This window comes from Artemia sp. Qi Xiang Cuo, chromosome 5, assembly GCF_049724085.1.
Source record: "Artemia sp. Qi Xiang Cuo chromosome 5, ASM4972408v1, whole genome shotgun sequence".
NCBI classification, from domain to species: Eukaryota; Metazoa; Arthropoda; class Branchiopoda; order Anostraca; family Artemiidae; genus Artemia; species Artemia sp. Qi Xiang Cuo.
The window spans coordinates 4,595,110-4,608,380 of NC_142798.1; the positions used below are offsets into that span (position 1 = coordinate 4,595,110).

Genomic DNA, 13,271 nt, shown 5'->3' on the forward strand with positions numbered 1-13,271 from the left:
ATTGTTGAAAGATCCATCAGTTCAATAATTTATTTCACTCCAATTTTATTTTCATTTTCAATACTGAAAGAACTGAAGAAAATATTTGTAATATAATTCGTTTCGAAGCGCCAAAGACGCAGTAGGATTTTGGTTTTTATTTACAGTTAAGGAAGGGGGCATTGTCCAAATTCTTGTTTGTAGTGAAACTATATTCGTCTTGAACAACTTTAGAAAGAACTAATAAATTAAACTAAATATCTGATGTATAATGATATTATAATTGCTGAAAGATCCATCAGTTCAAAAATTTACTATAATTCAAAAATAATACTATAATTGTCAAGGTTGATGTGCAACTTAATTTAAGTTTCAATCGTTTTAAAATTGATTTATTCATTTACATTAATATCTATTGTGTGTTTGTTTGCATTGATTGTTTATTTAATTTCTGTTCGTTTCGGGTTTCATTTATTCTTTAATAGTAATTTCTGGTCGTTTTGAGTTTGAATTTTAACAGGTATTTGTATATGCTGAGCTTATGTTTAAAATGGCCTTTACTTTTCTTTGTAAAACTTATTTTTCGGAAAGTTTTTTTAATTAATTTTTGTTAGTTTTTGATTGCAAAAAGTTTCAATTTTAACAGAGTTTTCAATTTTAACAGCTATTTGTATCTCCTGAGCTTATGTTTAAAATGGCCTTTACTTTAAATGAATATTTCGACCCTATATCCAAGGGCCGTCCTCAGCAAAACAGACGAAGAGAATAAAAACACTATAAAAGAAACTTACATTAAAATTCAATCATTAAAACTGTTTAAAAAAATGTTTTAAAAACAGCCCTAATATCATTACTTCAAGGAAGTTCAACCAGGACTGGTACTCCAAACGAAATGGACAGAGAACAATTCATTCAGATGGAATTAAAATACTTACAGACAAGCTTTTAAAGCTAATCTCACTTTCTTGGCAGCCAGCCTAGAAGGTCTATTCGTAATAGGTTGAGTGGAGTTATTTACAGGTTTTTTAATGTAATTAGTCAAATCATTTTTAATTAAATTTGTGTATAGGGCATTAAGCGAAAATTCCCCCAAATCTCAATTTAAAGAAATATCACTATTTATTTTGATTTTAATTTCAATTGCCTCTCGAACAACCTGTTTTATGCCTAAATCATTGCTAATAAGGTAAGTTTCTTCAAAAAGCATTTTATGGCTAGGGTTATCATATTTTTGACTGCTTAAAGCAGAATCAAAGGAAATATTTGTACTATTAGAATTTAAAGCTTTAGTTATGTCATCTTTTTGTTGTCGCAGGCGTATTTCTAAATTTTAATGGGTTCTACCAACATAAAAATGGCCACAGTCACATGGTATTTGATAAACCCCTCTCTGGCGAGTAACTGGGGTTATATCTTTAACAGACTTTAAGAAATTAATGGTTTAAAAATTAATAGTAAATACTACACAAAAATTATTTTGTGTGCAAACTTTTTTAAGCTTATAGTGACTTTTGGAATATATGGAAGGTAAATTATATGAGGGCTTGGCGGGAACTTCACATTGTAAAAGACCCTTGATTTTACGGGAGTATCTTGCCAATCTTCGGCTAATTGCATTGTTAATAAAGACAATAGGATAACCTTTTCCAAAAAGTATGTCTCTAATAAAATTTAGTTCATCTGTGATGTAAGATTCAGAGCAAATGTTTAGGGCATGGTCAACAAGAGATGTAACAACACCTCTTTTAACTTAGACATAGGCCTTTCTCTTAATGTAGATAAATGTAAATTTCTTTCTTTTAATAAAATTTCTAGTACTCCTCTTCGTTGTAGTGGCTTTGCTATCCCTATCGTAGATTCTCTTCGATGGCTCGGTATTTCTATTCTAATAGTCTTCCGAGCTTGCGCCAGTACACAGTCTCAGATATTAATATGAAAATTCAATTAAGATATGCTAAGATTGTTGCCAATAGAGGTAAATATAATAAACTTGCATTGGCCAAGCTCGACTCAACTTTTTATGACTATTCAATTCTTTTTGCTTCTGGAATTCTTTCTATTCTTAAGAAAAATGAGTTAAAAAGAATCCGGATTAATTATTTTAGATTTTGTAAAGTTTTGTTGTTTGTTCCACCTTGGCCTAAAACCCGGGTAATTATTAATAAATTTCTTGTTCCTGATATTACTGTAGGCCTAAAACTGGAAGCACTACACAGAAAGCTTTCAAATACCACTTGTATCCTTTTTTTTTCCACACCATCACCTTATCAGGTTTTTTCAGTCGTAAGTTATTTTTCCTTAATTTGTTTGTTTGTTTTTCTCTCTTTGGTCACTCCACATTTTCTAGTATTGTAAAGAGTGAGTAAAAATCAAATAACGATAATAATAATGACAGCTTGTGTCCATATTTCTGCATCTTACTGCTCATTAGATTCTGCAAGTTGTGAGTTTTTTTTCTCTTCTTCTTTTCCCCTCCTTTTATGTTATTTCTCTTTTGTTTTAGTTTCTTTTAAATTTTATGTGTTACTCTGTAACTGGTATTCTTTGATTTCTATATTGATTTGCGTTGCATTTCATGTGTTTTTCTTCGTGATACTCCACGTATTGTACCTCTGTATAGTGTGGGTTAGAAATAAACAATAATAATAATAATAATAATAATAGAAAGTGGAAAAACTCCTAACCACATGAAGAAACTCTGGAATAGCCATTTCAGTATAAATCATTATCACGGCCACATAGGCAGGAAGAAGGGCTCCAGATTAGGCCCCTTGGATATCTCAAGATTTTACGGCTAATTACCTCTGGGTTTTTTTTTTGTCAATGGTCAAGCTTGGTCATCTGACAGAAATAAATATACAAAAGTTTGTTATGTCATAAACTAGTAAATATAAACAATTAATTGGATAATCTATTTGATTATTCCTATTTCCATTCCACTTAATGAGGTTGCAGGGGATAAAATTTGTTTCATTTAATTAACTGTTTTCTTATCAACTACTATTTGATTAATATATTTAAATAGGAAGTAATTTATTTGTGAAAAAAGTAGATTACTCACCTGAGAATTTTTAAAATGAGTCTTTAGCATGTAGCCAATGTTTTGGGTATGAGAAAGATCAAGGGCGGCATCAACCTCATCCAAAATGTATAACGGGGCAGGCTTAAATAATAGCAGGGCAAGAATAAGTGACAGTGCCACTAAGGACCTCTGACCACCAGACAACTCATTTAAGCTTTCCTTCCATACGTTTCCAAATGCCACTTTAACCTAAAATGAGAAACAAAAGATTTAAATATAAATGTGGAAACATAAACTAATCCTCTAATCATAACATTGGGAGGGGGGCAATGTGAGATGGACGCCAATAAACAAAATCTTGGGAGGGGGGGGGCAATGTGACAAGGGTGTCAATAATAGACCAAACTGACAAATTTATTATAGAAAAAAGAGTAAAAACAGAAAAAAACAAGGAAGGTGGGTGCAAGAAAAATATTGGGGGTCCCCCTAGATCCACATCTGACTGAACTGATGAGTAGTTAGGTCATGTTATATCTAGATACAGTATGCTTTCGTTAATCCTGGTTTTGCTTTTAACAGGGGGGGGGGTGATTTGATGGTTGAATTAATTTTAATATCCATCTCCTAGTTATATAGTAAAATTTGGCGATTTCATTAAAAAGGCTGTTTTCACTCTTTTGTTAATTCTGGGCATAGTTAGACTAACGGCAAAGTGAATTTGTAGGTTTTGCTTATATGTATGTCTTTCTATTAAGAAGAGAGAAAAAAACATAGAGAGAAAAAATTATCTTAGCATGACCGTGCTTATGTAATGTGTTTGTTTATTGGTAGTAAAATGCAGGGGCGTCATTTCAGGGGAGAAAGGGAAGGGGGGCAGCTGCCCCCCAATAATTTGGAGAAAAAATATTATATAGTCCATGCCCCTTGACTATCCGGATATGGACCTCTCTTGCCCCCCCGCCCTCCCCCCAATAAAAATGCTGGGGCTACTCCCCTGGTAAATTGGAAATAAAATAGATCATAAAAATAAATTATGGTTCACCAAGTAGCATGAATATAAAAATTACGACATTATCACTGTTATCCCTTTTATATAGATCTCATCTTCTGTATATTTATCATAAGGGCAGATGACATGACAACACGATCACTCATACACCCACTGACAGATGGAATAAATATCAAGGAATAACTCACTTGAGAAAACAATGATATCGAAGCTGCGTAAAATAACTGGCAGACGCGGAATTAAAACGCAGGAAGTAATTTCAAATTAATTACTCGGGGCATTTTAGTATATCAACCGCGCTGGATTTTGAGAATAGTTTAACATTATAAATACACTTTTCAACTCTAGGGGGAAAAAAGGCCAACATGTTCAGTCTTGAGTTATGTATTTCTTGACAGCTAATCAGTAAGCTCAAAGAAATTTTGCCTTAAGAAGGAAATAATTTTCCTAGAAGGGTGTGGATTTTTCTGGTTTATAAAAGAAGAATTATTTTCAGAATGCCTGACAACTATAAAAAGAGAACCAATAGCGAACGAATCGTAAAGAAAATGTAAGGAATCACATCACCAAGCCTCGACATTTTAGGAGGGGACAAATAAACAAAGACAATCCCCCTCCCGTATCCGAATGCGTGGCTGCTGTCATTCCGACAGCCCATATAACATGACCATTGACTACTAGCTTCTGAAAGAAAAAAAAATAAAAAATTATAGTAAAATATTGTTAAAAACAGTCATAAAATAAGTCAATTAGTGAACTGGACAGCTGAGTATCTCAAAAGGATGAAGGTGTTTTAAGTATGAAAGTACCAGACTACTTTTACGAAATTTCGTCCAACATTTTTCGGAGGGTAATAAAATTTCATAAGAGCATGTCTTTTACTAATACTATTATCATTAACCGCTTGTCATTTCGTTTGAAATACTCTACCTCAGTCAGCTCAAGAATGTGACTCGTTTGGTACTTTCAAAAGAATTTTGCGAAATTTCTTAATGTTTTGATGACTTGTGTTTATTCAGTTTTTTCTTCTTCTTTTTTATGGGACGGGTGAATCTTACATGGATTGAAAATTTTTGTTGTGAGGGGTGATTGACTTGTTTTCAACATTTCTAGTGGCGTGGTTTAAAATGTGTAATTGGAAATATCTCTAATTCATGGGACAGTCCTTTGCCTTTTTTTGGTTTTGTTTTTTTAGGGGGGTTTATGTTTTGTTTTAGTTGATTTTTTTGTTGTTTTGTTTTGTTTTTTTTTTGGGGGGGGGAGGATGTCAAAAAGTATCTTAAACTTTGAGTCTCTCAAACGTTGCATTTTTTTTTCTCCTGTGTTAGAGTCTCTGAAAGGTGTAATTGTGTTATGTTGAAAATATTTTTTAATGTACTTGTTTCATTTTTGTTCATTCTCTGTTTTTTTTTTTTTTCTGGCCATGGAGCCTTATGGGGGAGTCTATGTTGAAGTGCTTCTGTTGTGAAGTTACTAGTTGAATAAACTGATTGATTGATGACTGGTTGATTGACTAGCCAATCACCGCAGAACCAAGCCACCTGAGGCCAACCCAGGTGCACATGCTCCTTCTCCACCCCAATGTGTCCAAAGCTTCCTTCTGTACAAACTCCCAATAAGTTCCAGTTTCCTTTCAGTCGTTTCTTACGACCTCTTTTCACCCCGTTTGAGGAAGACCTACCTCTCGTTTGTCCCTAGATGGATAGCTAAAAAGGACGACCTTTGGCAACCCGTCATCCTTTAGCCGCAAAACGTGTCCTAAACGTGTCATCTCAACCTTTCTCTCAATAGTCCTAAAAAGCAAGATAGAACCATATTTTCCGCACAGCTTACTTTTTGAAATACAGTCAGTCAAGCGAGTAATCAAAACAATCCGCAAAGAATTCCTCTGGAAAACATCTAACAAATCCTCTTCAGTTTTTCCGAGCACCCGCGATTCAGAGCCATACTTTATCACCGTCATCTTTGTAGCTTTCAATGCACCGGCGGATCCTGGGGGGGCGGGGGGGGGCCCTGGCCCCCTCAAGATTTTCTGGCACCCTCTCATCCATTGTGAAAACGATCCTTTTTTGTGAATGATTCAACTAAGGCCGACGCTAAAAAAAAAAATCAGATACGCTATCATTTTTTACTCTCTTTTTATAACATTATCTAAAGTTCAAATCCGACCCTGCACGAATCATGATTATTGGGTTTATTTTTGGGACGTGCTAAACGAGCAAAACATTTTGTGAATGCTTACGAGAAACGCATGTCTTTGGGGAGTTGCGTGGGTAGTTAGATCCAACCGGCGGGAGGCTAGGCGCGAGCGACCCTGCCACTGCCTTCGGAGTATTTTTGCTCCGTGTGTTAGACCAATTAGACGGAAACGCATTTAAAATGGATCGGAAAAAAAAATCAGGGCATGAATATAGAACAGAGAAGACACAAAGAATGATGGCGGAAAGCCGTAAAGGATCGAGGGACATCTCTGATTATTTTGCCAAGAAAGATCAGATTAAAGGTAAGCTTTTAAAGATAGAACAATAAGGAAAGGAGTGTCGTTTAAAGTGGGTATCAACACTTCTAATTTCTAGCTTTAGCCCATTGTCGGATAGATTTCCTGATAAGGCTCCTTCGTCAAGCTTCATCGCGTACCAGCTGCTTTTGTTGTTATATATTTCATACGGTCCCTCTTGTACAGTGTTCTTCGTATGCAATTTGTCCGAAGCGTTTGACCTGATTTTTACCAGCCCACTCGTCTCGCCTGACGGTTATGATATTGGCTTAAAGCAGTATTTTTACCGACACACTGTGTCAGCTCTGAAATTATCTTTCAAATTCTTGCAGTTAAAGCTCTCTCTTTAGCCTTGTAAACTTCGGTGATAATTGTTTCGGGTTTCAGCTCTTGAAAAATATTTGTTAGCATATGTCGGGGATCGGTTCTTGGGGTTGCAAATTAAATTAGTGATGTTTAGGGGGGTATTTTATTTTAAAGTCCGGGTTTCCTAGAAATAGTTTTGGGGTATGAAAGTTCAAGATTGTTGGGGGAGTTTAAAGTTAATGTTGCTGATTCAGTTTATTTTCAAATTTAGTTCCAATTGTGCCTTCACCATGTTGAGAGTTAAATCTACTAAAGCAAGCCATTATACAAAGTGTATATACGTTTACAATAAATGTCTTGTGCAAACTTTAAAAGAGAAACTTTTTTTGTTAGATGTTGAGACGACGGCAACTTCTGATGCCCACTCTGAGTCGACGGTCGGAATGCACAAAAACGCATTCAGCCAGGAGAACGAACTGTCACCAACAACTCCGTCCACTTCACAGGCGGCCTTCATAACAAACTTCGGCGAAACGACAAACACTGATCAGCTGACTGAAGGATCAAGAAGCAGTACTCAAACCTTGGTGGTACATAGCCCAACACTGATTTCACAGTCCCCGCACCCGCAGCAGAATCAAAGCGCTATTTTTTCGCCTGAAACTGACTTCACGCCGTCGAATGACTTTGGTATTGCAGTAGCGCTGAAAGAGCAAAATCAGTTGTCTTCTGGAGAAATTATGTTTTTTATGAACGAAAGGTGGAAGCCGAAGAACCAATCTGATCTTCTAGTCTCAACACAAAAGAGAAAAGGTGGCAAAGTCAAGCGTCGCTTGAATACCGAACATCTTGCCCGGTATCCTTGGCTCGCAGTGAGTCGTCATCCAGACCACGAAGGCCTTTGTTGCAGTGTTTGTGTTTTGATGAGGGCCAACGAAAGCGGAGGAGGATGGTCGGCTTTATCTGGAGGCGGCGGAGGGCAAAAAATGGGAAAGTTGGTCTTGAAACCGCTAAAAGACTATTCGAAACTTACCGGGAAAGATGGTGCGCTGACAAACCATGCTGAAGCACAGTTTCACAAATACTGCCAGGAAAAAGCTGCCGCGCTGCTAACAACGTTTCAGCGCGGTAGTCAAGATCAAGATATCAGGAAGGCTCTGGACTGTGAAAGGGTCAAGCAAATACAGCAGAACCGTGCACTCTTGAGAAGCGTTGTTGAAACTGTCAAGCTTTGCGGGCACAGAATATCCCTCTTCGTGGCCACCGTGATGATGGCAAACTTGATATCCAAGACTCTGATGTCATTACAGCAGTAAACGACGGGAATTTCCGCCACCTACTTCGGTATCGGATTCAGAGTGGAGACTCGCAACTTAAAAATTTACTTGAAAATGCACCGAGCAACGCCAAATATACGAGTAAACAGATCCAGAATGAACTGATTGGAACAATTGGGGAAATGATAAAAACCGAAGTAGTGAGAAAAGCAAACAAAGCAACGGTTTGGTGTCTTCTTGCGGACGAGTCAACAGACAGGCAGACCAGGGAGCTGATGGTCATTGTTTGTCGTTATGTGTGTAAAACCGAGCAGGGATACGTGATTCGAGAAGATCCTTTTGCAGTTGTCGATGCCTTTCAAACCCTGTCAAGACTCGCTGGAGATGAGGAAAGTGACGACGGTAGAAGCATTGAAGAGAAGCTAGACGGCAAGAGCCTCGGGACGCTGCTGTTGAGTGAGGTCAGGAAGTCAAATCTGGATTTGTCAAAGTGCGTTGGTCAAGGATACGACAAAGCTGCTAGCATGGCAAGCTTGACAAATGGTGCTGCTGCTGAAGTTAAACGCCAGTGTGAACTGGCAGATTACTTCCACTGTGTGAGCCATGCCACAAATCTCTCATGTTCAAAGATAGTTTCAGTTCCCATTCTGCGCAATGCCCAAGACGTTGTTCGAGACACAATTTCTCACTTCAGCTCAAGTGCCAAGAGAACAAGACTTCTAAAAAAGCATCTTATCACGGACAAAGCTAAAACAGAGACACTCGTCAGTCTTTGTACCACGAGATTTGTAGAGAGACACGAAGCAATCAGCAGGTTTTGGGACTCCCTTCCGTCGATCGTTTCTGCTCTGCAGGAGATGGAAGGATGGCACGATCGAGAGGCAAGAAGCAGAGCTTATGCATTACGATCCTGCATTGAAAAATCAGATACACTCGTAGGACTGGTTTGCCTGAATTCATTTTTGTCGATCATGAAACCTTTGGCCGAGTCACTACAACAGAAGGATGGTGACCTCGTGAGAGCCTTGTCCCTCATTAGCAGCGTGAAGGCAATGCTGGAAGATATGCGATCACATGCCGAAACCAAATTCAGACTGCTTTACGAAGATCTTCTGAAAATGGCCGAAAAGATTGATGCTACCATCAAGGTAACGCAGCCACGCATAGCTTCACGTTCTACATACCGGGCAGGGGTACCCAAGATGGATCCAGAAAGTCATTATAGGATGGCGGCATTTATTCCAGCCCTGGACGCCATGCTGCTTGATTTTACGGACCGGTTCAGCTGCCATTTTACGAATGCTGCAAAACTTTCAGCTTTGATCCCGGCTGTGGTTAATGGCAAACGCTGGGAGGACGTTCAGCCAGGGTACGAAAAGTACAAGGAGCTGCTCGTGGGTACGGAGATAGACGTTAAAACCGAGTTCGAGATTTGGAACAAGTATTGGTCTAAGGAAACCGTGCAAAAACCGAAAACAGCTATTTCAGCGCTGAACAGTTGTCAGGAAAATGTATTTCCCAACATCTTTGCATTGTTGACAATTCTCGCGACGCTTCCTGTGTCAACCTGTGAAGCAGAACGAATGTTTTCAAAGGTTGACAGGACATGTTCATCAATACGAAGCACGATGACTGAAGAGAGGTTGGAGGCTCTACTACTCATGCAGACTTATAGAGACGAACTGCCGAAAACAGACGATGCTATCGATATGTTCGCTCTCAGAAAAGCTCGCCGATTGAGTTTAGTTGTGTAGTGTGGTACTGTTTTTATTTTCTTTTGCTACGTTTTACCTTTATGAGCATATTGGGCAGTGTTTTAATATAAATAAAGAGCTATCAAATTAGTCCTGTATAATCAGTTTTTGGCGCCCTGTGTCCGGCGCGGCCCCCCCCCCCAAGATTTTCCTCTAGATCCGCCGGTGTTTCAATGTTCTAACCTTGGTTCGCAGACTCATCTTCATATAATTTCATTTTTTTAACTGTAAAACAATCCAGGCCTTGGCCATTCTACTTCCAACTTTCTCACTGAGCATTCTTGTTCAGGACTTGTCTAACAAATTTTCACCTTTGACCTTCCATGCTTTCCAAATTTAAAATATTTGCCAAGAAAACACTGCTTTTCTGTTAAGAAGCAAGCTTACTGCTTGTACATGTACGCTTTTAAAACGGTGGAATAAAACACTAAGTCTGTCTATCCCTAAGTATAGAGATTGATTTATGTTTTTTTTAGCTTGCTAAGTGCCTCAGAGGAAGAAATCTATCAACAGATTGAAACTTCTAAGCGGAGAAATAGAATTTGTTCCACCCAAAGGCAAAACTTACTGAATTGAAAAATGATTCTTTAAGTCCCTCTTCTGCTCCGCCAGCAAATGCAGATAGAAAGGCAAAGACTTAAAGATAGCTAAAACATACAAAATAAATTATTGACGATAAAGGAATGAAAAACAACCCACCTGAATGATCTGATAATAAAATTATCAGATTCGTAGAGCCATAACTTTGTAAAACCAAGATCTTTCAGAGGCAACGCTATAGCGTTGCCTATAGTAAAGGCCATACGGCTTCGATCTTTTATTATTTATTTATAAATTTTTTTCAGAGGCATTTCATATGGAAGGGGTCGTCGCAAAAACTTCGGAGGGGGACTCATTCAATTCAAAATCGAGAGTTCTAGTGCCCTTTTTAAGGGTCAAAAGCGATCAGAGGGCAACTAATCCCCCCCCACCCCACGCCCTTTTTTACCAAATGCATCCGATAAAATTTTGAGATAGCCACTGCGTTAAAAATAGTTCAAAGATCATACAACAAAAACTCTGGTATCGACAAAAAACCACCAGGGCCCAGGGGCAGGGTTGCAAATTATGCCCTGGGGGCATATTTGGTTCTTATGGAAGGAATACTCGTATAAACTTCAGTGAGGGCTCATTTGATTGGAAATTTAAAGTTCTATTTCACTTTTTAAGAGTCAAAAGAGACCGGTTGGTAACCAGCCCTCCCCCAAGCCCTTTTTTCCCAAATACATTCAATTAAAAATTTGAGATAGCCCTTTTCTTAAGTATACTTCAAAGATCATAAAACAAAATTATAATGTCGACACAATCCCCCAGGGCTCAGTGGCAGGCGTTGTAAGTTATCCCTCCGGGGCATATATGATTCTTATGGAAGCGATGCTCGTATAAACTTCAAAGAGAGCTCATTTGATTGGAAATTAAAAGTTCTAGTTCAATTATTAAGAGTCAAAAGAGATCGGAGGGCAACAAGAACCCCCCTCCACGCCCTGTTTTCTTCAAACACACCCGATAAGAAATGTGAGATAGCCATTTTTTTTAAAATAGTTCAAAGATCATATATAACGATAACTCCGAGGTCGACACAATCCCCCAGGGCCCGAGGGCAGGCGTTGTAAGTTACCCCCTGGGGGAATATATGGTTCTTATGGAAGAGATGCAAGTAAAACCTTCAGAGAGGGCTCATTCAATTGGAAATTGAAAATTCTAGTTCAGTTTTTGAGAGTCAAGAGATTGGAGGGCAACTACCCCCCCCCCCACTTCCCCAAATGCATCCAATAAAAATTTTGAGATAACCATTTTGTTAAACATAGTTCAAATTCAAATGTCAACACAAACCCCTCAGGACCCCGTTGACAGGCGTTGTAAGTTATGCCCTGGGGCATATATGGTTCTTATGAAAGGGATGCTCGTATAAACTTCAGTAAGGGTTCCTTTGATAGGAAATTGAAAGTCCGAGTTCACTTTTTAAGAGTCAAAAGGGATCCGAGGGTAACTAGCCCCCCCCCCCCACGCCTTTTTTCCAAACTCATTCGATGAAAATTTTAAGATAGCCATTTTGTTAAAAATAGTTCAAAGGTCGGGCAAGAAAAACTCTGGTGTCAATAAAACCACCCAAGGCCCAAGAGCAGGCATTCCACCCTTTGCCCTGAGGGCATGACTGGTTCTCATAAAATGGATGCTCGAATAAACTTCATATAGGGCTCATTTGATTAGAGGTTGAACGTTCTAGTTCACATTTTAAGAGTCAAGAGATGGGAGGGCAACTAGTCCCCCCAATACCCTTTTCCCCCATACCCATCCGCTACAAATTTTGAGATAGCCATTTTTTAAAATTATAGTTCAAAATTTAGATAGCAAAAACTCTGGTGTCGACACCACCACCACCCCCCCCCCCCGGAGCCCGGGGGGTAGGCGTTGTAAGTGTTTTCCTGGGAGCGTATATGGTTCTTATGGAAGGGATGCTGGTATAAACTTCAGAGAGGGCTCACTTGATTGGAAATTAAAAGTTCTAGTTCACTTTTTAAGAGTCAAAAGATAGCTGACGGCAACTAGCCCCTCCCCCCCACAAACCCTCTTCCCCCAACCCATCAATTATTTTCAGATAGCCATTTCGTTGAAATTACTTCAAAGGTCAGATAAGAAAAACTCCTTTGTCGACGCAACCCCCCCCCCCCGGGCCCGGGGGCAGGCATTGTAAGGAAAGCTCTGGGGGCATATAAGGTTCTTGGAAGGGAACCTCGTATAAATTCCGGATAGGGCTATTTTGATTGGAAATTGAAAGTTCTCGTTCAATTTTTAAGAGTCAAAAGAGATTGGAAGGCAACTAGCCCACTCCCCCCCCCTCCGCGCCGTATTTTCCTCAAACCCATCCAATCAGAACTTTGATAGAGCCATTTTTTTAAAATGGTTCAAAGATCATATAATGAAAACTCCGGGGTCAACACAATCCTTCAGGGCCCGGGTTAGTCGTTGTAAGTTATCTTCGGGGCATATATAGCTCTTATGGAAGGGATTCTACATAAATTTCAGAGAGCCCATTTGATTGGAAATTAAAAGTTCTAGTGCAGTTTTTAAGCATCAAAAGAGATCAGAGGGAAACTATCCCCCCACACCCCTTTTCCCCCAAATGCATCAAATAAAAATTTTGAGACAACTATTTTGTGAAAATAGTTTATAGGTCAGATAACAAAAACTACTGTGTCGACCTAACCCCCAGGGCCAGGGGGCATGCGTTGCAAGTTATGCACTGGTTGCATTTATGGTTCTTATGGAAGGGATGCTTGTATAAACTACAGAGGGCTCATTTGAATGGAAATTGAAAGTTTTAGTTCAATTTTTAAGAGTAAAAAGAGATTGGAGGGAAACTAGCCCCAACCCCACGCCTTTTTTT

The 13,271-nt window shown here is 38.8% G+C and overlaps 1 protein-coding gene across 1 annotated transcript in view; it reads right to left on the minus strand.

The window, feature by feature from the left end:
- The window catches only part of SMC2 (structural maintenance of chromosomes 2), a 213,143-nt gene that overhangs the window by 15,827 nt on the left and 184,045 nt on the right, over positions 1-13,271 (minus strand). Inside the window, exon 14 of the mRNA XM_089089305.1 lies at positions 3,041-3,250. Coding sequence (XP_088945431.1) covers positions 3,041-3,250 — 210 coding nt within the window. The remainder of the gene's footprint in view (positions 1-3,040; positions 3,251-13,271) is intronic.